This window comes from Microplitis demolitor, chromosome 6 (genome assembly GCF_026212275.2).
Source record: "Microplitis demolitor isolate Queensland-Clemson2020A chromosome 6, iyMicDemo2.1a, whole genome shotgun sequence".
In the NCBI taxonomy this organism is placed as follows: Eukaryota; Metazoa; Arthropoda; class Insecta; order Hymenoptera; family Braconidae; genus Microplitis; species Microplitis demolitor.
In genome coordinates this window covers 22,337,997-22,363,791 of record NC_068550.1, presented here as the reverse complement: position 1 = coordinate 22,363,791, position 25,795 = coordinate 22,337,997, and the positions used below count along the sequence as shown (strand labels likewise).

At 27.9% G+C, this 25,795-nt stretch overlaps 3 protein-coding genes across 9 annotated transcripts in view; 2 read left to right on the top strand and 1 right to left on the bottom strand.

Moving 5' to 3' along the window:
* The window catches only part of LOC103573720 (myrosinase 1), a 16,371-nt gene extending 1,232 nt beyond the window's left edge, over positions 1 to 15,139 (top strand). For 3 of the 6 annotated variants that reach the window (XM_053739792.1, XM_053739791.1, XM_053739790.1), the window contains exons 2-9: positions 3,187 to 3,267; positions 8,420 to 8,700; positions 10,216 to 10,543; positions 10,737 to 10,870; positions 10,953 to 11,210; positions 11,294 to 11,474; positions 12,232 to 12,644; positions 13,687 to 15,139. In XM_053739792.1, the coding sequence (XP_053595767.1) occupies positions 10,300 to 10,543; positions 10,737 to 10,870; positions 10,953 to 11,210; positions 11,294 to 11,474; positions 12,232 to 12,644; positions 13,687 to 14,067 (1,611 nt within the window). In that variant the 5' untranslated portion in view covers positions 3,187 to 3,267; positions 8,420 to 8,700; positions 10,216 to 10,299 and the 3' untranslated portion in view covers positions 14,068 to 15,139. Of the gene's footprint in view, positions 1 to 3,186; positions 3,268 to 8,419; positions 8,701 to 10,009; positions 10,135 to 10,215; positions 10,544 to 10,736; positions 10,871 to 10,952; positions 11,211 to 11,293; positions 11,475 to 12,231; positions 12,645 to 13,686 lie in introns of those variants that run through there. The other 3 variants (XM_053739793.1, XM_053739794.1, XM_008552907.2) reach the window with 3 other exon arrangements.
* LOC103573721 (uncharacterized) lies at positions 3,181 to 4,971 on the bottom strand. The gene is made up of 3 exons (XM_008552909.2): positions 4,392 to 4,971; positions 3,864 to 4,319; positions 3,181 to 3,782 (listed from the first exon to the last, which is right to left on the bottom strand). Exons 1-3 carry the CDS (start codon positions 4,834 to 4,836, stop codon positions 3,181 to 3,183), a joined length of 1,503 nt encoding a protein of 500 aa, XP_008551131.1. The 5' UTR covers positions 4,837 to 4,971.
* Positions 15,140 to 15,780: 641 nt separating the features above from the next.
* Positions 15,781 to 21,157, top strand: LOC103573722 (uncharacterized). Of its 2 annotated transcripts, none has more exons than XM_008552910.3 (6): positions 15,781 to 15,846; positions 16,978 to 17,066; positions 17,188 to 17,504; positions 19,248 to 19,436; positions 19,567 to 19,732; positions 20,826 to 21,157. In XM_008552910.3, the coding sequence occupies exons 3-6, from the start codon at positions 17,409 to 17,411 to the stop codon at positions 20,912 to 20,914; spliced, it is 540 nt and encodes a 179-aa protein (XP_008551132.1). In that variant the 5' UTR covers positions 15,781 to 15,846; positions 16,978 to 17,066; positions 17,188 to 17,408; the 3' UTR covers positions 20,915 to 21,157. The 2 variants fall into 2 exon arrangements, with proteins under 2 accessions (XP_008551132.1, XP_053595980.1); XM_053740005.1 differs by having other exon boundaries at positions 16,608 to 17,066.
* Positions 21,158 to 25,795: the final 4,638 nt, after the last annotated feature.

Here is a 25,795-nt window from a genome sequence, read left to right as displayed (position 1 = left end):
CAATGTCAAAAATTTCTTGGGATAAGTAAAAATTTTCTTAGGTGAGTAAAGGTTTCTTGCATTGAATTAAGATTAGCTGACTCTCCCTGATTAAAAACTCTGATTGAATCTGATTGGAACTCAATCAGAATTCTATCAGTTTCAATCGGAAACGAATTTTCAATCAGAAATTTTCGGGAGCGCTTGAGGCCTCCGATTGAATTTCAATCAGATTCAATCGAAAAAAATTATTTTTTATTTTCTGATTGAATCTGATTGAAATATTTTAATTAGATTCAATCAGAAAATAATAATTTTAATCTTCGATTATTTTCCGATTGAATTCAATTAAATCCGATTGAAATATCTCAATCAGATTCAATCGGAAAATAATAATTTTTTAAAAATTACTTTACGATGGAAACCGATTAAAACTGATTCAGAAGAATTCAATCTCTTTTAATCAGATTCAATCGGAAAATTATAATTTATTTTTCGATTTTATCCTGATTGATCAATTTTTTATTTCTCCGTGTAGAATGTTCTAATTAATTTTAATCTATCTTCCTAATGAGCTAGATATATAGCTAAAATCCTTAGCAAAAATGAAACGAGGCACTGGCTAGCGTTTCGCTAGCATCGCTAGAATCAATGCTAACGGTAGATGACAAACGAGGCGGCCCTCGTTTATTTTTAATAGGGGTGTGCGTATTATCTATGAGATACGAGTAGTTTAACATTAGACAGTATAAAAATTGTAAGCTTTATATAGTATAAATCCTTTTTACTGTAGAATTTTCTACTGATTGTATCTTATAAACAGTGCACTTTAGCAATATCACCCTGTTTAGAAAATCTCATAGATTCTCATACATTCCCACTGAGATTTTATGAGAATGAATGAGTTCTATGAGAAGTGCTATATGGTTAAGTATAGGGCCTTATACATACAGCTATAAGAATCTCTCAGATTTTTTTAGCAGAGAAGTATAATAAACAATTCCGTAGAGGACGAAATTTTCTAAAAGATTGGTGCCACGCATCTTTTTCGTACGATGAGCCGTTTTTTTTTTACTATTAACAAAATTATATGAAACAAGTGAAAAAAAACTTCGTAAAGTTTTAGAAAATTTTATGAAATGTTGCAAAATTTTCTGAAATTTCATAAGTTTTTTTCAAATTTTGTAAACTTTTATAAAATTGTGTAAAACTGTAAAATTTTACAAAAATATGTAAAATTTCATGCCAATAACTCCTTAGGATCTCAATAACAATTGCGGTAACTTTATTAATTTTTATAAAATTTTATAAAGTTATATATAATTTTATAATATTAAGTTTACAAGGGGGCTATGATTCGATCTTCTATATTCGAGCTAGGTATTGACAGGATTAACCCTACTGTGAATTATTCTAATTGTTCAATATGAACCTAACATCGAACTGTAATATTTAATTAAACTCTAACACTATTCTCATATAGGTACCAGGCACAGTTGTCTATTTTTAGTATAATTTGATAAAATTTTTCTGTTGATTATGAGTAAAATTTAATAATTTAATAATTGTTTTTTGAATAGATAAATAAAAAATTAAACTGCCGAATTATAAATATGATCGATAATTTAATATAATAATTTTATTGAACATAATGTTTCGGTCAATTGTATGGCAAACGAATTAAGTTTTAATGTAATGCTATTTTTTCTTGTGCGTTAGTGTGACCTAGAAGCTTCCATAAGTACGCTGAACAATATTGATTAGCATAAAAAAAAATTCTCTTATTTTGCAAGAGAACAAAACAAAAAATATATAAATTTTTGTCACTTACCTTGAAAAAAAAAAAACGATAATGTTAACAACACAAAATTCAGAACAATATATAGATTTATTAAATCAAGCTCCTTAAAAATTTGATGTTGAAATAATTGTATAAATGAAATGCGTACAATCTAAATCATTAGAATTTATTTATAACATATAAATCAATGTAATTAAAAACAGAGTATTTCTAAGTGAATTGCCAATTTAAAATTGTTTTGAATACAATAAACTCTATCTATGTCTGTTAGGGTGTTTCAAAAAACCAACAATTTTTTTTTATGGTGTACCAAAATTGAAAGTATAACTAAAAATAAAAATTTTGGCACCAATTCGGGCTCTTTTCTATTTTCCATTTAAATAACACGGGAAAAAATTGTTTTTTTTTTTTAGAATTTTCTAGCTCCCAAACTAATTAACGGATTTTTATGCACAATGCATTAATTTGTAGGAAATTGAACGCTCTACAAAAAAAGTCTCTTATCATTTTTTGATAAATCCCACTGTTCAAAAGTTATTTAAGCTACAAGTCAAATTTATAGTAAATTTTGAGATTTTTTTACTTTTCTGGTGAAACTATCAGTCTTATCAAAAAATGTGATAACAACTTTCTGTAGATAATTTTATTCCTTACAAATTATCATAAATAAAGTTTTTCGAAATTCCGCATTGTTGCCAAGTTATTTTTATTTCAATGTCAAGCTCTTAAAATCAATCAGAAATCTATTTTTTTAAGAGCTTAAAATTTAAATAAGAATAACTTGTCAACAATGCGGAATTTCGAAAAACTTTACTCATAATAATTTGTAAGGAATAAAATTATCTACAAAAAGTTCCAATGACATTTTTCGTAAAGACTGATAGCTTCGCCGGAAAAGTAAAAAAATCTTAAAATTTACTATAAATTTGACTTAAGGCTTAAATAACTTCCAAACAATGGGATTTATCAAAAAATGATAAGAGACTTTTTTTGTAGAGCGTTCAATTTCCTACAAAAAAAATCCATTGTGCATAAAAATCCGTTAATTAGTTTGGGAGCTAGAAAATTCAAAAAAAAAAAAAAAAAAATTTTTCCCGTGTTATTTAAATGGAAATAGAAAAATGGATTGAAGTAAACCTTAATATCATTACTAAGAGCCCGGATTGGTGCCAAAATTTTTATTTTTAGTTATACTTTCAATTTTTGTACACCATAAAAAAAAAAAAAAATTGTTGGTTTTTTTGAAACACCCTAATGCCTGTAGAACCTAAGAAAGCAGTCAGATTCAGTATGCCTGAAATGGATTAAATTTTATTTTAATATTGAATATTTTTATCAAGTGATTGTTACATTGTACATGCTGGTTAATATTATTTTCAAATGAAATTAAAATTTATTGTTTATAGTCGTGGGTGCAGCCATCGAGCAATGATGTGTTCAATACCGAATATAATAATCGCAAGAAGCTGGATAAATGCAAAAAATATGTAAGCATATTCTAAATCTATTGCGTCTACTTCGTCATAGTTTAAAATTTTTTTCAATCTTTCCTTAGTTTTCATTTTTTTTAATGTATTCCGACTACGTCGAGCTATAATTTCACCAAAACCTGATTCAATCGCTCTTAAGGTTTGCTGATCAATCCTTTTTTTGAGGGGCCACTCTTTCCTAGCCCAGTGGACGTAATTAACTTTAAATAAAAATTTTTTTAAAACTCGTAAATTTACTTTTAGATCAGTACGTAGTACATACGGAGTGTTGTAAATGCACGCAACTGTATTATTTACACTAGCTCGTTCGAAACAGCGGCCTGGAAGTACTTCAGCATCGGGATGTAAATATTTAATCTCCTCAACAGTCGTCCAAATTTCGGTTCTCATCATATCATCATGTAATGAGGAATGGTAATATACATGGTATTGATAGTCATGCAAATCTTGAAGTGTTTCTACGTCATAAGATGACGGGCGAGTCAATATCGCAAATAATTGTGCGTCAATAGCTGGACCGAACATAAAAACGAACAACAATGCAGCAAAAAAATTAATTTTCATGAACAGTCGGTCAAGAGGTGAATCCATACCCATTCTTAATAGCAATTTGAAGACATCCATAAATGCCGGGACGATCTGATACTCATTGCCCAACATAATTACTATTATGAATAGTATGAGAATGATAAATAGTGCATTAATATCGTTAACATCAAACACACTGAGAATTTGATTAAACAATGATAAAAAACTTCTTTTTTGTGTTACTATAGCATAACTACTTTCAACAAATCCCGGTACTATATCAACAAACCTATTATCAGTTGCATCGAGACATACCAGCGTTCCACTGATATCATAAAACCGATTCGCCAATAAAAATTTCTCTGAATCATCTCCATAACTTATAATCGGAGTTATGTTTAATCTTGGAAAAACGTACTCATCAAAAAAATCCTTACCTGGCACCCTTTTATGTAATTTTACGTTATAACCGTCTAAAAACTGCGTCTTATCGAAGTTAAGAACATCACATAATTGTTTATCTGGAACAAAAAGAAAAAAATAGACCTTAAATACTAGAACAACATTTCTTGTTTTAACAAATAATTATTTACCATTTATGAAAAGTTGTCCGTATAAGGACAATCTTGAATTTGGAACTTTAACTCCATGTTTTACCCATGGATATGGTGCTCGATCGGTGAATGGATTTAAAGTAAACAAAAATGATCTATCGGTCATTGCTTGACATATTACAAACGATGATAAACATTTAAATTGCCATAATGTGTAAGTCATTTGTAACGCTTTTCTGCATGATTGGTCAGTGTTGCCGATGATGTAAAACACTGATGCAGTATTCCATAATGGTGATTTCCTTATTTTTGTAATAAGATTGACCAATTGCTCTTGAGTATCTGCTGATAGAACGTATGTCGGGTAAGCTGGATAATACAGTTGGATGTCTTTTGCGAGAAAGGCGTCGTCAAGAATAATAATTGGTGCTGTCAAGTTGTTAAATGGATTACGATAAACAGTGTCAACGAGGTTTGGAGTCATTACAATTGGATTCGATACATTTGAATAACAGAGCTCGAGTAGTTGATTCTGTTCAAAAATAAAGAAACACACAATCAGTTAATAATTGTAATTTGAAAATTTTTATGAGCGTTCAATTTACCCAGTTGAAATATTTTAATTTTATCTAAAAAATTTTCAATGAAAAAGACTTTTCGAGTATTTAAGGCATATTTAATTGTTCTAAATAATCCCGATGAAAAAAGTTTTTGTCTAATTATATATAATTATATATGTTCATATATATAATCATATATGATTATATATAATTATATATAATCATATATATAATCATATATGATTATATATAATTATATATGTTCATATATATAATCATGCATGATTATATATAATTATATATGACCCCATACATAATTAGATCTGATCATACCTGGCTGTTATTAGCCCATATATAAGTCTATATATGATCAGATCTAATTATATATAAGTCTATATATAATTAGATCTGATCAGATTTGATTATATATGAGTCTATATATAGTTAGATATGTTCATACTTGGCTGGTATAACTCCATATATAACCATATAAAAGTCTATATATGATCAGATCTAATTATATATGACTCTATATATAATTAGACATGATAATACTTGGCTGTCAACTCCATTTACTACCATATATAAGTCTATATATGATCAGATCTAAGTATATATAAGTCTATATATAATTAGATCTGTTTAGACATGACTGATACAAATCCATATACAATTAGATCTGATCAGGCATGGCTGCTATAAATTCATGTATGCTTGTGCATAAGTTTATATATAATTGGATCTGATCAGACATAACTGATATAAAGTTATATGTAGTTATATATATATATATATATTACATAATATGACAATTTTTTAATATAAATGTTATTAAATTTTTATTTTGTCAACTATCAAATAAACTTAAATTCCCAATACTTAAAAAATGATCAAAGGTTTCGGCAGCAATTTAAAAATATTAATCGACATCGATTTATATACGAATATTTATGAGTTTATAGATAAATAGATTTGATTATATGTATCTATTGAATTCTATTGTAATTTATGTACAAAATCAAATTCATTATTAGGTGCATTATTTACGTATGATGTATCGACTTGATTATTTGAGTTAAGTAATGCCATAAACTTTTCTTTATTGTAAGTTCATAACAGACTAGAGGATCAGAGTACAATCCAGCGATCACTAAAGTTAAGCAGCATCGGCGTAGGTCATTGATTGGGTGGGTGACCTCGTAGTAAAGTGGTGGTCAACGAATAGAAATTTTTTTTTTTTTATTTAAATTTAATCGATATTTATATCGATGAAATCAATAAATCCTAATTAAATTACTTAATTAATAATTTAAAGGTATTCTAAATGAGATTCTAAAAATGACTATATTCATTTATGCATGATCATGTATAAACAGATCTGATTATATATAATTAGACCTGGCCAATTTTTGGATCCAATCATATATAGACGATTATGCATAATTATATATGATTAGACAAAAATTTTTTTCATCGGGATGTTACAGTTACCACAACACTAATCGTAATGAAAAATAAAAAATGATTCAATTTGATGAGAAATCACTGATAGTAAACTTCTATCCTGGCCGAAAATATTTCAAACTGAAAAAATAATAATTTTTTTTCTCGGCCGAAAAAAGGCCCAGGTAGTGATCACAAGGCCGAAACTCGTTAGACCTAAAAATGGCCGACAATGAAGCTTAAAAATGTTTGACGTTGGAGAAGAGGATTTATACTATTATTATTATTATTATTCCATTTGATTGAATAGAATAGAAATAATTGTATTCATCGAATAATTATTTAATGGTCCGGGAAAGTGAATTATAATTGGCTGTATATGAAAATTTTAAATATACACATAGGTATGTCTAAAAACTTCAACTAAATTAAAAAAAAAAAGACTTATTCAATTTCAGCTTTTTTTTGTTCAATCATTTTGGTGACGCGAGAATTATCAGACCTCTGATCAATTTCATTTCTTATCAAGCAGAAATTTTTACTACAGAGAAAAAACGCTAAACTTATCAACCAACCGCACGCGATTTAGTGGGATTCGAACCTGGGACCTTACGAGCGAAAGACTGACGCTTCAATGACTAGGCTACGCTACCGACAGTGACTACTCAGTTTACTTGTGCTCTATGAGATTGAAAGAATACATCACTTTTAAAACATAAAAATGTATCTGAAAACCTATTATTTTAGTAATCAAAAATATTTCTTTTTTTTTTTTTGTGCTCTAGAAAATCCTGTATGTAAGTAATTGTGATGGGCGTAATTTTGGTTATGTAGTTATGTATGAAATTGTTTAAAAAGTATATGGGCTCTATGTATAGCCATGTATGGTCATATGTACCTTACATGTCGTATATGTAACATATTGTAATATAAATCATAAATCAGACATCAATAATTGTAAAAAAATTATTCACCATATGCATGTGTATGACTGAAGGGTTCGGTGATTCCGAATGCTTCGAGGAATCATTCTCACCACACGTCACACTGACAAAAATTAAACTCAAAAGAATAATATAAGTCAACATAATTCTCGTTATATTTAAAAAAAAAATCTATCCGCTATCGAAGCTAATGAAAAAAAAGAAATTTAATTTGACATATTTTAGTAAAATATGAATCAATGTTATTGTTGTTAATTTTATAATATTATCAGAATAATTATCTTCCAAACATTTAGACATAAACGTTTATTTTATTTACCAGATAATTTGATACTGATACATTTCAATGTTTTTACTTCTTTATAAAGGTAATGAAATGTCGCTGATGCCACATTTTCGAATACCTGATAGGTCGTTACAATATAGGAAAGGGATCGTGTGCGCAAATAGTTATTTAGCTCTAATATTATATAATATATGGCAACTTTTATGAATATTTCGATTGGTTATTCCTACCATAGAGTCGTATGAATAACCAATCCGCAAACGCCACAAATCATAAATTTTATCATTTGTTACACGACGAACATTTGATTCAATGCATTAACATTTCTCCTTTTATTGATTCAGCTCGGAAGTGACAACCTCAGATATGCGCTCATCATAATCTAATCTTCCGAATCCACATAATAGACATGACTAACGTATGAAGCTCATTTTCCAGTGATCATAAATCAAATTTTTAATTGTTTTTGTTATCAAAATTTTCCTAATCAATAGTTTTATTTAAACTTATTTAATTAAATGTTCGGATCGATTCTATGACAAGTGAAAGCTTTTATTTAATGTCATGACATTCCTTATTGTTCGTGACTGTGACCTCAAAGCTATAGTAATTAGTATCGATATGGATTTATTCAGAAAAAATGAATTTTCCGTTTTTATAATAATGTAACAAAATATTATTTGTAAAATAAGCAATGATTAATTATAAATAATAATGTGCATATTTGGACAAATTATATTTCTAATTTTGTAAATTTTAGGGTTTCGCTGATCCCAAATAGAATCTTTCACAAATGAGGTTTTAAATTTTTAATTTTAGGTATTTTTTTTTTAGAGCCAGACCATAGGAAAAAATCACTCGGGAGTTTATATAGAAATTCAAGGGGTTCTAATAAAATAATTATAATTTGTGGGGCTCTGACTGTCGGTGACATCTGCAGGCACAGAAGTAAACGTAGACCAAAACAATTGACAGCAGCCATTATGTAAGCAATTGTTGGTACCGAGAAGAGAGTAGAGAGAGACACGATTACAAAGGTAACCCTTGAATGCATGATTTTTTGGGTGCCATTAGATAGACCTAACGAACATGCTAGACAACTATGAAGGATAGAGGTAAGAAGCACTCTCTCTCTCTGCATTAAAAGTGTCTATAAAATCAAGTAAAATTAAGGTGGCGCTACTTTAGCAAAATGACCTAAATTGAAAGAAAGCACTATGGAGGCTAGATAACGGATATCTTGAGCGTGTCTTGCTCCAGAAATTACTTGTAGACACTAACGTAGTCTTGCGCCGGATCTGCGCAAGAAGTGTCATGTTACACTATTTATATATTTCACTTCTATCTCTGTCACTTTACCCCAGGATCCTATTTTGTATGCCAATGGAGGCAATAAAGAGACAAAGACAGATCTTGTAGTATGACACTTCTTGCGCAGATCTGTCACAAGACATGCGTTAGTATATGCAAGTAATTTCTAGTACAAGTTTAGCTCAAGGCACTGTACCAAAGTACCTTGAGCAAGATATCTTCAATATTCTTACGCGATTCTTGAAGTACAACATAACACAAAGTTTATTGTTAAGTTTTGAACAAGATTTGCAATCTAAAACTTTGTATCAGTTTCTGCTGGAAGCTCCATAATTATGTATACAGACGTAGGCAGCTCAAATGCTGGTGACAAGGTTTGGGCAAGATTGCTATGTTCGTTATATGAATGTCGAACACTAAATGGATAATTAAGTTCTTTCTCAAGGTTTTAAAAATAACTAATGTATCAACATATTGATAAATTTCGCTATGTATCTTTACATTTACATAAACAAAAAATGTAATACTAATGTTTACATATTTCGATAAATACGAATAAAATTTTTCTATCAGAATTAATCAGAAAAACGGTAGAGTCGAGGTAATGTTTTTGGCCAATTTCGGGCACTTGAATAATTAAAATAAGATAACTTGTAAAATACGCAAATACACTTTTATCTTTATTATAATCTAAATATTTTTTTATACTTATTCATTAATCAAAATAAAATATTAAATGTCGAAAAATGGACCAATTGGAAATTTATTTAATTATGGGAGGTCATCCAATTATCGGTTGAGTCACCGAGGTTTTTTTAAGTCAAGCAGTCTCTTTAAATCTCCAAATTTTTAATTTCCGTTTCAGTGTCATATATATCATGATCGAATCGAAAACATAATATATTAGGTATTGATATCAAAGCAATTTAAATAATTAACTTTCTTATGTATTCATTTTTATATAACTTTTATTGGCATGTATTTAATATGACCTTTTCATCTTAAGTTTATCAACAAACGATAGAGCGTTGAAAAAAATGGCCAATTAAGTAAAAAAGAACACTATCAAATGCCTCAAAGCTTTCTTTCTTCTACGTTCAATAAATAGTTTCAGTTTATATCTATATGTATCAGTTTCATTAAAATTAAACGGGAGTCTTGTTTCACTTGGAGATATATTAATGCTCACGGTAAAGAAAGCTGTTGATACAACTATCGTAAATTCTAGTGCTTTCGTTGTATGTTACCAGTAATTTTCAATATTAATTCATTACAATAGTACTTAACGTTATTACTTATGGGCGTAAATTTCTGTGCAGAATTCATAAATTAATCATCTACTCGTAAACTGCGGAATACAACTATAACACTATAAAATCAGTATTAGTCACAGGAATAGCATAATGATGTACAGACCAATAAAGAAATCTTCATTTTTGGTGTGGGGTCATAAAAATAGTAAAGTTTTAAAAGTTGTGATATTGATTTTGATGCTATCAAAGATTTGTAATTGTAACAGTGATGGAAATTTTCAATCTGTATTATCTGACCAAGCTGAAAATGAAATTGAAAACCGATTCCCGGATGGTTTTATATTTGGTGTAGGGACATCATCTTATCAAAGTGAAGGTGCTTGGAACATATCGAGTAAGTAATTATCGTGTTGTTCCCTCGTAGCATTGTCTTAAGCAAGTTATCTGAAGCGTCCTTCAGCAAGACTGATCATGCAGACTTGATCAAGACTTAAGATACATATTTACTCGTAACATCCATAAGAATGCTACTAGGGTTTGTCAATGAAAAATAAAAAAACAATTTAATACCATAATATTTTATAAAGACAAAGGTGAATCTATTTGGGATACTTTGACTCATGAAAAGCCATACGTTGTGGCAGATCAGACCAATGCTGATGTAGCTGCAAATTCTTACTACATGTACAAAACTGACATTGATCTTGTTACACAACTCGGTGTTAGTTCTATCAATTTCAACTGTAGTAAATTCTAGCATTAATCAGAATAATCTGCAAAGATAAACCGAAATATTTTTCTAGGCTAATGCTTTCAAAATATCTATTTCATGGCCGCGAATTTTACCAACTGGGTTCGACAATGAAATCAATGATGATGGGATTCAACACTATAATGATGTAATCGATGAAATATTAAGTAAGAATCTAACACCATTTATCACAATATACCACTGGGATTTGCCTACAAGGTTACAAGAATTAGGTGGTTTAACGAACCCGTTGTTCGTAAATTGGTTTGTTGATTATGCTAACGTCTTATTCACAGCATTTGGAGATAAAGTACTATGCTGATATTAATTAGTGCAACTTTTATTACAACATTTTTATTAAGTACTAATATTATGCTATTGTTTAATGTTCAGGTAAAATATTGGACGACATTTAATGAGCCAGGTTTTAATTGTGTCGTTGGTTACCAAAGAATATACGCACCTCTGATTAATCAATCGGGTATTGGCGAATATCTTTGCGCTCATCATACGTTATTAGCTCATGCTAAAACTTATAAAATGTATAATGAGAAGTTCCGCGAAAAACAACAAGGTTTGTTAATTTTACACGTAGCTTAACTTTTCCATGACTATTCGCTACTATGATCAGATACACATCATAGCTTAGCCCTTTAGCGTTTGGCTTTGAAACCCTGTTCGATGTTCAGGTGAGTCGTGGTGAAACTAGAGTAAGCAGTGTAAGCACGTAGCACCTGCAGCAGGGTGATAGCAGCAGGGTGCAGCAACTTAACCATACGTTAGTGGATTTGAATCACGGCGAAAACACCGTGAAAGTGTTAACACCGTGTTTCCACTATGATAACGCTGTGTGCCATTTCACCAACGTGGTTCCACGGTGTAACTGATTTTCTGAGTACACCGTGAAACCACGGTGGCAACACCTTGTAATCTCGATCGTAAAATGGCACAAACCCACCGTATTTTCACCGTGATTCTAAACCACCAGGGTGTAAACAATTCTAACTATGGTACTGTTAATATACAAAAAGTAGAGTTAAAGTAAGTGAAAAGGGATACACAGTAACACTACGACTCTCATATCGCACGCGTATAAATCAACGACGCTTTTTGATTCGCGCTCCTCCCAATCGACACACTAAGATGTTTCGGAATTCTCAAGGACAAAAAAGCTGTGTCCTTGAGAAACATGATTTAAAATGATGTGAATTATTGTAAATCATTCGAAACAATCTAAGTTCAATGTATTTCAAATGAGCTTTCTTAATCAGGGATAATAATTAAGAAAAATGAAAAAGGTTTATTGACAAGAAAAATTGAAATGTTTTCAGGTAAAATAATGATTGCGTTAGCCCTGGTGTGGCCAGTTTTGAAAAATATAGAAGATGCAAATGAGTTAGAAGCAGGTGAACAATATATTAATTTTCAAAATGGATGGTTTTTGCATCCGCTATTTTCAACTGATGGTGATTATTCAAAAATGATCAAAGATAAAATTGGATCATATAGTTCAATTCAAGGCTTTTCTCGTTCACGTTTACCACAGTTTACGAGAGAAGAAATTGAACTAATTAAAAACTCAGCAGATTTATTGAGTGTTAATTTTTATCATGGTTTGGAGTTCAAAAAGTATACGAATTATGACATAAAAAATACTATATCTCACGATGTAGATGTTGGCGTACTATCTCAATTTCCAGCTAGTGCTTATGAAACCGGAAATGATACATGCAATATCGAAAGAGTGAGTATACAATTATTCCACTTATACATGGTGATAAATTTGTGGTAATGGTTCTCATATCGTATGGTGATTGATCTTTAAAATATCGATTATATTAATGGCAGCCATACAAATTATGGTGACCATTCCTATCTGTATGAGTTTCATTCCTATATGATATGGGAATAGCTCCTAGAAAATTATAGTAATATTTCTACTGTCATAGAAATCGTTCCTGTGCTACTATGGCAATGGTTCCCATACTACTATGGAAATGGTTCCACTATTACTATGGCAATTCTTCTCATACTACTATGGTAATTATTACCATATTATATAGTAATGATTACCACAGCATTCAGAAATCTTTCATATCATAGGGATCATTACCATATCATTATGATAATGGTCATCATACTATCAATTTAATCATTACCATACTATTATCGTAACCACTCTCATTATATATGTAAAGTATGCCCATAACTCTATGGTAATCATTCCCATGCTACTTTTGTAAACGTTACCATACATAATAGTTATCATGATAATATGGTAATAGTTATCGTAATAGCATGGTAATAATTACCATAAACTATGGGAATCATTACCATAAAGTTATGGTAAAAGTTACTATACATTATGGGAATCATTACCATATTGTATGGTATCGTTTACTGTTGTAGTATACGAATGATTACCATAATATTGTATGAATTCTTTAAATATATCACGTATACGCACCTAGGAACCACTCCAATGTGGATATAAGACATTACTGCTTGACTATGGGAATTATTCCCATGAGTATGGTAATTATTACCATAATTCAATTACTATACGATATAAGGACTATTAATATAAATATAGAAATTGTTCCCATAGTTATGATAAGCTTTCCCACATATTATGAGCGTACACCCCATAACTCCAAGTAATTATTACCATAACATATGAATTGGTATTTCATAAACGTAGTAAAAATGAATAGAATAATTTTCTCCCCGTGTACACTCCACAATAAATTTCTTAATTATAAAGTTTAAGAAATAATGTCTTTTAGTGTCACCCATGGGCACTTTCTGCGATTATCAATCGTATCACTACAGAGTATAATATACCAGCGATAATTATTGGCGAAAATGGTTATAGGGATGAAGGTCAATTAGATGATTTACACAGAGGCCAATTTTTTTATTATCATCTTAAAGAAGTTCTGAAGTTGATAAAAGAGGGTTTCAACATTAAAGGATATTTCGCTTGGACACTCTTTGATGTTTTTGAATGGACACAAGGTTATACACATTCATATGGGATTTTTTCGGTAAATATGACCGATCCTCAACGTCCTAGAACACCTAAATTGTGGTCAGCAAAAATAATAAGCCAAATTTACAAAGCGAAATCGATACCAAAATCTTTTTCATCATTTGAAAACAAATAAAAGTAAGACATAGTAGTAATTGAGAGTTTTCAATTACTGTACGGCCAATCGTAGATAATTGGTACTGATAAAAAGTAATTTATAGTCTAGCGACGTTAATATTTCAACAAAAAATATTGAAAATTGAAATAAAAAATAGCAATTTTTTTGGAACGGCCCAGGGTTACTAGAAAATACCGAATCATTTTTATCAAAAAATTCTCTCCATGTAATAAAAAAAATTTTATTAGACAGAAAAAAAAACAAATAGCCTTAAGAATTCAAGAAAATATTTATGTGAAAGACGATACTTTACAGTGTATTATTGCAGACGATAATCAAGTTTAAGTATGGATGTAAAATAACACGTGAATGATGCATAGTGAGTACTTGAGTTGATGAAAATAGAGAACGTGAAATAAACTTCTACTTATTATTGCTTATTTTTTCTATTGTTATAATGTGTAATGTTAAAAAAAAATGTTATCGTCGTATATAATTGTAAAAAATATAAATTTTATGATTATTTATATGAATATATAGAAAACCAAACAAAAAAAAATTTCTTTTATAATCGTCATATTTTCATATTTGATATATTTACAATTTCGAAACATGACGAGAGAGGTGAGGTAAAATGGGTACTTCAAAAAAAAAAATTATTTCTGTAGTCTACGCAGAAATAAAGGATCGCTTGGAGCAAAAGTTATTTTGCATTATGAATTGAAGGCAAAAATTTTCGGACGGTGTAAAAAATTTCTTGGCTCAATAATTTTTTTCTTGTTTCAAAAAATCTTTTCGCGCTCGAAGAGAAGTTTTGTTTTCAATTTATTATGCAAAAAAATTTCTAGGGCAGGTAAAAATTTTCTTGGGGAAAGTAAATATTTTTTGTGTCAAAAAATCCTTTTTTTCTCAGAACAATTAAGAGTTTGAAGTAATTTACGAATTTCTCCTCAGATAAAAATATTAATCTTTTGTAATTCGGAGCTCATAAAAAATTTATAAACACAAAAAAATATTTCGGCTAAAATGGGATATTTCGAAAGTTTTAAAAAATACAATTTTTTTTTTATTTGACAGATTAAAAATAAAACCTCCGGTTTTCCCAATTATCATAGGTAAATTCAAATAATTTTTTTTTACATCTGTCAATTTAAAAGTATTTTTAAATAAAATATTTATTTTATGTTTCAAATAAAAAATTTACAAACGTGATTTTTTAACAAAATATTGTCTATAGTCATTATCATAGTAAGGTAAATGTCCCAATACCGGAACAAGGCCCAATACCGGAATGATTTGATAAACATTATATTATATTTCAACTCGTATGCGATGAAACTAAATAAAACTTTCTTTATTTGAAACCTTAATCTTTCAGTTAAAAAATAAGATGTAAAATAGATTTTAGAAAATATTTAAAATATGAAAAAAAAAAATGTTAATTAGAGCATTAGTCTCGGATTCATGACTTTTGCATGTCTCCTAATGGTTTTGCTAAGAAATCAGTCAATGGTCTTAAGCTTAGAGAAAATGCATAGAATTACTTTTCAATAATTTTTGTTTGGTACATGAATCTTGAATGAGATAAAATTCAAGAAAACATATTAAAAATATGAAAAAAATAGTATTATTATATTAATTTTACTGTTCGTCTATTGGTACACCAAAATGAACCCGTGCCCAGTACCGGAACAGCCAATCATATTAATGTTATCGATAGACATTAACGGTGAGTTTTATTGACTGGCTAAATCAAGTACAATATTAATTATTACTGGAGCCTTAAAATTTAATGCAGTATGTATAATTGTTATAAAAAATAGATTAAGTATAGATAAACTCTAATTTAAATCATAAAAAATAAATTTTTGTTTTGAGTTTTTTTTTTTTTAATTATTTTTCTAGTATAACCTCAAATTATTTATTTTGTTTCTATTCTTTAGTTCAAAATATTTATTTTCATTGAATATTCAATCATTTTTAAATTTTAAATACATTTTACATTATGGGTGTGATATAGCAGACATCAGACAAATTTAAAATTATTAATAAATCGAGTAAATAATTAATAATATAAAATTTAAAAAAATACAAATTCAAAAAATTTTGAAATTAATAGTGCTTTTTTTGTAAATATTATTTTTTTAATTATTTATCTTATTTATTTATAATTCTAAAGTTCTCTGATGTCTGCTACATTCATACTCGTTTTACATTAATATTATTTAATAATTATTAATATTTTCACCATGAATAAATGCAAAAAATAACTTATTTTATTTACTGTTCCGGTATTAGGACAACCGAATTCCCGTATTGGGACAAGGCTATTTCAGCGTTCCGGCATGGGTCTTTTGGGTGTCCTAGAAAAAAATTTTTTTTTTATATTAAATTTAAGAAAAATGAACTAATTTGATTATTTTTTAATTGGTAAATGTCTATTCTATATGATGTAATAGATTATTTTGGTTTATAATTTATTTGAATATTTTTAAAACGATAAAAATCAGTCATATACCCTTCGTCGTTCCGGTATTGGGACATTTACCTTATTACAGAAATCTTGAGTCATTATTCTTGAAAAACATCAATTAATCTGCGTAAAAGTGCTGCTTACTTGAACTATTAAGGAGAGATTTGTGATATAAAAAAAATTTTGAATTTTATCATTTTCCATGATCACAAAATTTCAGTATTGGCTCAGGACAAAAACAAACTTATACTAATCGATATATAAATACGTCTCCAAACATGTTTATACTTCTATACAAGAGAAATTTCAATGAAAAATAAATTTATCGTCAATAAATATCGTCTAGAAAATTGAAAAATCTACACGAACATTTTTTTCTAATTTGAAAAAAATTTTTTTTTTCTAAAGTTATAAGGTTTTTTATTTTAAAAATGGTGGATGTTGGCTAACTTTAGGGTCGTGAGTACTGTGTCTTGATGAAAATGAAGACTCTCCGATAATTTAAGAAAATTAATAACAACATATAAAATATTTCGGATCAAATGTAAGTAAAAAAAAGGTTCATGATAACTACAATCTAGTATTCAAAAATTTTACAGCCAATGATCTTCGGAAACACTTATGACTCATACGTATACATTTTATTTTATTTGTGTTTTTTACAGGGAACTCAAGACGTAAAATTTGTGGTGGGGATTCAGGACTTCAAGATTAAGATATAGAATCGAAATGAGTCAGTTGAGTTTCTTCAGCCCTTTTAAGAAGGTTGTGTAATAAAGTAGAAATTTTTTTTTTACAATATATTATTAAATTGAAAAATTTCCACTTTTATATTATCAATTGTTTTAAATATAAATATTAAAAAAATATTTAATAAGTTTTTAACATGGAGAAAAATATGAAGAAGGAAGTTATAGTCTTAAGCAAATGTTGCTGTTTTAGTCTTAAAACCGGGACATTAGTGCTTTCTATCATTGACATTGTAAGTAAATTTAAAAATATTTTTTTTTCCAATATTTGGATCCCTCTTTTGGTTAGTTTATCTATTTTTCTAATATGATTCAAGTTTTAAAGTATCTCATATGAAAAAACAATATATGGTTAAAATATATAAAATCATATATGTTTGCAACAAAAATATATATGACATAACATATTGTATATTATAAAAAATCATATAGAGAATTTTGCCGAGTTAATATAAAATTATATACAATAAATATATGTATTTCATATATGTAACTTACATGTTTTTTATATTAAGCTATATATACATTTACATTTACGATATAATATATTGTATTGATATATTTCCTTTTATATTCAAAAAATATAAAATTTTTATTTGAAATGAAATATATGGTAGCATATAATTTATATTATATATGGCACCATATATTTTCTTTATTATATTTAAACATATAGTTTATTCGGTGTATGTATATGTATATGGATATATTATATATTCGCATCAAATTAACTAATTTTGATAATTTTAACTGCAATTGAAAGAGAATATTAAAATTTAGATCTAATTTAATTGGAGTGGGTCAGACGAATAAGAAACTTTTTTTTCCATACACAATATAAATATATGTTTTTATATATGATCAGAATATATTTTTCGTATATGATAGAAGTATATATATTTATGTATGATAAAAATATAGTTTTCGTAAATGACAAGAATTTATATTTTCATATATGATAAAAATATATTTTTTGTATATGATTGACATATATATTTTATATATGCTAAACATATACGGACTCGTATATGATGAATATTATATTTTTTAATACAAAAAAAAAATATAGAAAATATAGTTAAATTAGCCTTTATATATATTCTGATATTCATTCAATAGTTTTACATATATTTCGACTACATGGAAAGAAAATTCTAGCAAAATTTACGATGTTATCGTAATCGTGGACTAGGCTTTTATTAGCGTCAATTTTTAAATATCTTATTTAAAAGTTTACTATATGAGTTATATTTTGTTACTATTCAACATCGTAATTTTAACAAAGACTTTTAGGATTAAAAATTACTTCAAAAATTAAAATTTAATATCGTAAAAAAAAAAAAAAAAAGAAAATTACAATTCAAAAACTATATTTATTCCTAGATTTATCTTTCTATGTACTTTTGGAGAAAATAAATATTACAGTGCTGCCTCTGTTACAATACGATGTAAGCTTGAAAAATTACGATAATTTATCGTAATTTTTAAATATTAACTGCATCCTCCGCAAGAGGCGCTCTCATGACATGAATGTATATTCAAATCACTTACATGGACCTTAAAAATACGTTAAAATTTAAACCTTCAGTTACCGAGTGGTCCAAGGTGTTCGACGCTTCGAACTCAAAGGACTTGGGTAATTTAAAGTAAAGGGACAATATTATAAAAAAAAATTAGTAATCTGTGATCTACTTAAAAAATTTTTTTAAAAACTCAAACTTAACTTAGACATGATTTTGTTGCCAATAAAACTCTTTTTCACATTATTAGCAATTATCAAACAAAAATTGTTTGAGTTTTTTTTTTTTTTTGTATGAAAAATGTCACATATCACACATACACACAATTCTAAGATAATTTTTGTTTTCAGTTCATAATGCGAAATTTCTCTTGTACCTAAAATTACTTTTGTTCTGTACTTGATTTTTTATTTTTACAAAAAGTTATTTAAGTAATATTATTAATTTTTCTTACAGATATTGAATATTTTGGTAGCTTTTATGCTGATAATGGTTTATTATACAATATATAATAATGCTAGCAATACCGGAAACGAAGAACTAAGACCACGTAATGATTTTGGTCGTTATTTGATCGGCATTCTCATCATTAAACAAATTGCAGAAATTTTTATAAATTTCGGTGTGATCTTCGGTTCTCACAAGGTACTGTTTTAACTCTATAATAATCATATTTTTTATTTAAATATTTTGTGAATACTCCATTCATATAAAAAAATAGATGCTTCATAAATTTTTAAATAATTTTGATTAATTTCTTAATTGGTTTATTTAGAAATCCATTAATGGTACAGTGATGAAAATGATGGCAAACTTGATTTCTTTTAAAAAAAACTTATTAGCTGCATCAACATTATGGGTTTGGATGTGTATTATCAGAAGCTTTCGTGTTTCTGTAGGATTCGGATTAATAATGTTATTTAGTGGAAGTTTATACTCAAGTACGTATATTTTTACAAACCATTTTAATTATGAGTGATATATTTCTGTATTATTTTTTTGTGAGGGGGGGAGGGTACTTAAATAAATATTACACGGAGAAAAAAAGTATAGTAAAAATTACAATGCTCTAGTAAAATTTACTAACAGGTATGAAAAAATACATTCTGTATCGTAATTATTACTAAACGTTTAGTAAAATTTACTAGTTAGTAATAATTACATAATAAGATATTAAAAATTACTATGCGTAATGTATTTTTTGCTAACATGATTAAATCTTTTACTATTTGTATAGTAAATTTTACTATAAGTACTGTTAATAAATACAAATTTAAAAAAGTTAATTTTCTAATACAATATAGGATTTGTTACTATACAAAATATTAAAAATTACTATGCAATGTATGTTTTGCTAACACTATTATATTTTTTTTACTATCCGTATAGTAAATTCTACTATGCATAGATAAAATTAAAAGTTGCTGGGGATAGGATATACAAATATGTATTAAATGTCTAAAACTTTTGTCCAAAGTGGACACCGGGCCGTCAGACATAGGAAAAGACTCGCACGCGGGAGATCAGGGTTCGAATCTCGGTTGAAACAAGTGATTTTTTAAAAAACAAAAATCGACATCAACACCAATACAGATGACATAAATAACAATAATAATCAAAATGACAGAAACAATAATAAAAAATTAAAAGCTAATAAAAACTTTAATTTATTTTTTTGCATTCTAATATAGTAAAATTTACTAAACGGGATAGTAAAATTTACGGAACAGGGATAGTAAAATTTACTAAATATAACTAAAAATTAATATGCAATGCATTGTAAATTGGTAAGAAAAAAAATCAAATTGATTTCATACTATTTTTTTACAAAAACGAAATTATTTGAAAACGTTTAAAAAAAATTCAAAATAATGCTCAACTGTATTCACAAGCGTGATTTTGAGATTTCAAAAAAAAAAAACTTTTTTGTAAAATTTTGAGGGTACGCCATTTCCCCCCTCCCTCCCCTTTTATATTTTAATTTAATGAATGACAAATAATGAATAATGACACATTCCGTTACTTTTTTTTCAGTTGGTTGTTATTGCGCCTGGTTAGTTATTTACAATCGATTCAAAGAAATACAAGATAAAGAAAAGCTTCCCATTACTTACAATCCGTAAATGAAAAATATATATTGAATATTTATTAATGAGCTTATATGGTGGTATCGAGTCGAAAATGTTCCCGAAATTTTCAACTCCAAATTTTTATACCCTAGCCTATAAATTTTAAGCTCTAAAAATCTGAACAGCCATTAAGATATAAAATCTTGCGCCTCATTTCCCAAAATACATAAGTATAGTTTTTATAAGGTTCAACTCTGATGTTTCACAAAAAGATTTGGATAATAAAAATTTAAAACTAAAAAATTTATATCTATTTTTATTAAAATTGCTCTTTAAGCTCGAATGGTGAACGTAAGTCTTAGTAGAATATCCTTGTTTTTAAATACTAATCAACATATTTAAAACAACTGTAATATAATAAACAGACGTTGCTACAAAAGGACGCGGTTTCACATATAGGGAAGGCTGGGTTAAAATAAAAAATTTAAACGTCAGTAACTACCTCACGTATCTGGGGTCTCTTTTAGAGAATCTTATAGAATTTGATAAATTCTCATAAATTTCCATAGAGATTTTATAAGAATGAATGAATTCTATGCGAATTGTTATAAGGTAAAAGCCCTCATTATTGACACTATAAGAATATCTGTGATTGTTCAACCTACACAGTGAAATTAAATACATAAGTAAAAATTAATTTTTAACAAATCATCTAAACGTACTTCATATTTTAATCCCATATGAGTAGAAGATACTGCTGCTAATTTATAAATTATATTACTCGTTCGATTAATCTGCAATTGTGTGATAAAAAATTCAAGTTATCATATATTTATTGATTTTCGGGAATTCTAAAACGGCATTATCTCTGGTAGCAATATTGAGCGTTGGTTGGCCAGAATTTTTGACAATTTATAGTCATTATTGATTGAAATTTGATACACAAGACTTAAAACAGATTTCTTGTGCTAAAATTTGACAGTTTTCGCTTTAGATTTTTACTACGAACACTTATGCCAGAGTATAGCGAGAAAACAAGAGCTACTCCGTTTCTGGAGCAATTCTTGCTTACGATTCTTACGCAAGTTTTTGGCGCCAACGTTACAGCATTATACACTCACAGATTTTGACAAATAAGGTAAAAGCCCCCATTATTGACACTATAAGAATGTCTGTGATTGTTTGAATTTTATAATCGTATTTAAAATTAATATAATCAACTTTTTTTGCATTGGACGTTTTAATTGATGTCTCTACTTGTATATTTGAATTAATTTACCTAAATAGCAATAAGTCAAATTAAAAATATATTAATGTAAAGCCAAAAAGTCGAGTGTAGGTATTATTATCGAGGTAAAATAGTGTTAGAGCCAACTATTGACATACCATGGACCCCATTATTGACAGGTCTAATGCGCATGTGCAGCAGTTTATTAAAAATGATTAAAGACCACCATCAATTAGGTTCAAATTAATTACAAATATTTTAATTAAAAACGACAAAATACGATAATTACAATGAAAAATTCATCTAGGACACAGTTTTATTTTTTTATAAATTCGACGACACTATTCTTGCTTCGACAATTTTTTATTCAATGTTTTGTTTATTATGAAATTACTAGACAGCGTGTTAACATAAATATATCGATTTGTATGTTAAGGAGGTTAAATTACTTGAGTTTGTGGCCTGTCGCTAGTTGACACACGTAAATTTGTATGTACCGACTATTAACACCCGCTATTTTTAAATGATAATTAAGATTTATCAGTCTAAATCAATGATTCTGGGGTTATTTAGACTATAAATAACCTAAAACAATTTTTAATAATACACTTACATTAGAACTGTATAGGGAAATTCGTTTCTAAAAATCCGATCTCTCTAAACGAAATTGTTAAGAAATTTAAAACATTCTAGCGATGGTGGTCTACTCGGGAAATAATTTTTTTTTACAGCGAATAGTTTATACCCAGAAATAAAATTGAATTATTTTTTTATTTAAAAATATCTAAAAATTGATACGAAGTATTAATCAATGTGATTATTTATACAGTTAATTAAAAAATTAATAAATTAGAACAATATGTCAATAGTAGGGGCCTTTCCAATAATGGGGGCTTTTACCTTGGTTAAGTATAAGGCCTTATACATACAACTATAAGAATCGGTGAAACTTTTGAATTACCACTTCCGGTGGTTTCATTATAACAAAAAATATCATTACAAAGAATTTTTTAATTTCTTTTCATTTTTATTCAAATACAAAATTACATTTCAATTGACCACTGAATTGCAATTATTATTGTTTTCTTTATCGTCATATTTAAAAAAATTTGATTGTTTCGTTTAGTGCTGATTGTTCTGGTTCCCAGCTGTGCCAGAGCTTAGCACTAAATACTGGGGAAGCAGTCTATGTTCATTTTGAAGGCGTTTTAATTCAATGTGCGCTATGTATGTATAATACCCAATGTAACCAAAAACGACACTATATAGTGCAATAACAATTAGCGTGATTAAAGTTCTTATGCAAAAATAGCCATCACATACGTCCTCAGGATAAATCATATTGTCTATTGGCAAATAATGTTAAGGAATAACAAATAATCTCAGAAGATTTGAGGGCAGCGAAGAGAATCTTTCGGTCGAATTTATTTCGTTTATACTACTTTCCACGTATAGAAAGCATTTAATGGTAAGCCATCTAGCGGTGATATCGGAACTAAACAAATACAATGAACAAATTTTTTTTATAACGTGGCAATTTCAAGATTGAATACTAAAGTAAACTGAAAAGAAAAGAAAAATTTTATAAGTTAATCTAGAAATTTATTTCTGTAAGAATGTAAATTTTGAGGATAAAATTAATTTGATGAATAATGAAACGACAATCATAAATTATTTTAAGTGCACAATCTGCTAAGTCTTTGTAATAAGTAAAATTTTGAATGTTAATTATTTGTTTCAAAAGTTTTCGATACATTGTCAGCAAAATAATTATTTTTGTTTTGGTTATTTAATTAGGAAAATTTAGGCGTGAAATAATATCAAACAAAATTTATGTATGCGTGAACATTATTATTCTTTTATCAGTTATTTTTATGGTTATGCGACTGGACTAAGTGTCAATATTATATAAATTTTTGGGATAGACATTTTTTTTTTTAAGTTTAAAATGTCAAGAACTTAAAGTTCTGGTGCTCTGACTGACCAGAACTAAGTTTAAAATACTATTCTTCATTTGGATACTCGTAACTTGAGGATTCTTCATCATCATCAGAAATTTCTACGCTATGAGAATAGTTACGAGCAGGAAAGAATGTACGATTTATTTTATATGCCATCTAAATACTAGTAAATATTAAAATGTATGGCTTAATTAGATTCAAACGGATAAACAGATACAAAAGTCCATTTGTAGAGTTATAGTCTCGAGTCTAATAAAAACAAGGAGAGAAAATTGTTGGATGCCATCGATAATTTTTGATTTAATTCAATTTATTTTAATTTATGGTACGTTCTAAGATGGAAAACGATCAATGATAAAAAGCCATCTAAGGTGGAATTGGAACTAAATTAATAAATTAACTTTATCTACGAAATTTTTTTTTATTTATTACATTGTCAAATCCTTATTTTTGTTTAACTATCAGTTTAGAAATTTCTTGCTCATCTTTGCTGAGTGAAATTTAAACTCACTCTCGAAATTCAAAGTTTAAAATTTAATATTTATTATCAAGTTTATAGTCGTTAAGTATATGAGTAAATTTATTCAAATTTTTCATGAAGGATTTTGATTGAATTATTTTGTCATTTGAAATATTTTTTTTTTTTTTCAGTTTGTAATGCTAAGTTATGGTAGCCAGCTCTACCATAACTTAGCACTGAATGTTACTTGTTAGTAACATTTATACCGCTTTATTTAGCACTTTCATTTGCAGTTGCTAACCTCAAAAAACCAACGATACATAATGAATGCGACAAAAATCAAATATAAGTAGAAAAGAACAATCTTAAAAAAAGACTGAGGTGACATACAACCTTCCATATTGCGAAGTAAAGTCAAATAGTGTCAAATAATATAAAAGAACGACGGATGATTTGGGAGTATTAATGAAAACATGTCAATCGAATTTATTTAGTTTCTATACCTTTCTATGCGTGGAAATTTATTTAAATGTAAGCCATCTAGTGGCGACTTTAGAACTAAATAAATTAATTAACCCAATCCCATAGATAAATTTTATTATTATATAAATTAACTTATAAAATTTTTATGGGTAGATAAAATTGAAAAAAAAAAAAAATCAGAAAATAATAAACAAAAAAATTTTTATTTTACTTAGCCAGATGTAAATGATAAATTTATTACTATTATATCGGGGTCTTTATAATTTCATCTAGCTGATATATAATATATAAAATTGTCTCCAGGAAAAAAATTTATAAAATATAACAAATATATGTTGTAGTATAAAAAAAGCATATTATAAATACATAAGAAATATATATATATATACACATATGTAGTGACTGGGATGAGGTTCATGGAACAATCACTACGCTAAAAAAATTATCTGACTCCAATTATTAGTGTTAACAAAATAGTAAATAATTAGTTTTATTTAATGAATTATATAGCAAGAATAATGCTGGTCGCATTAGATATGTGTTTAGTTAGTTGCCGTGTATCTCTCTAGTGTATGTGTGTACTGTACTGTGTAGTGGGTCGCTCTGTTGCTACCGAATATCGTATTCACGTGGGGGAAAATATTTGGCGATCGATGACAATCGATGATTGACGGACTTATCCGAAATTACGAATATCAATAGTATAAGTAGTGACGTAGTCGCTACCTATATACATATATGGGTCATTCAATGTCAAATCGACCCCTTCTCGTTTGGATGAAATTTGATTTTTCGAATCTTCC

Bases quoted from the DNA above. Each gene is read 5' to 3' on its own strand.
- LOC103573721 (XM_008552909.2), bottom strand. From the start codon at position 4,836: ATGACTCCAAACCTCGTTGACACTGTTTATCGTAATCCATTTAACAAC. The intron at 4,320-4,391 runs GTAAATAATTAT...TTTTTGTTCCAG, and splicing joins CGGACAACTTTTCATAAATG to ATAAACAATTATGTGATGTT. The intron at 3,783-3,863 runs GTATGGATTCAC...TGTTCGGTCCAG, and splicing joins CAAATTGCTATTAAGAATGG to CTATTGACGCACAATTATTT.
- LOC103573722 (XM_008552910.3), top strand. From the start codon at position 17,409: ATGGAGAAAAATATGAAGAAGGAAGTTATAGTCTTAAGCAAATGTTGC. The intron at 17,505-19,247 runs GTAAGTAAATTT...TTTTTCTTACAG, and splicing joins TGCTTTCTATCATTGACATT to ATATTGAATATTTTGGTAGC. The intron at 19,437-19,566 runs GTACTGTTTTAA...TGGTTTATTTAG, and splicing joins TGATCTTCGGTTCTCACAAG to AAATCCATTAATGGTACAGT.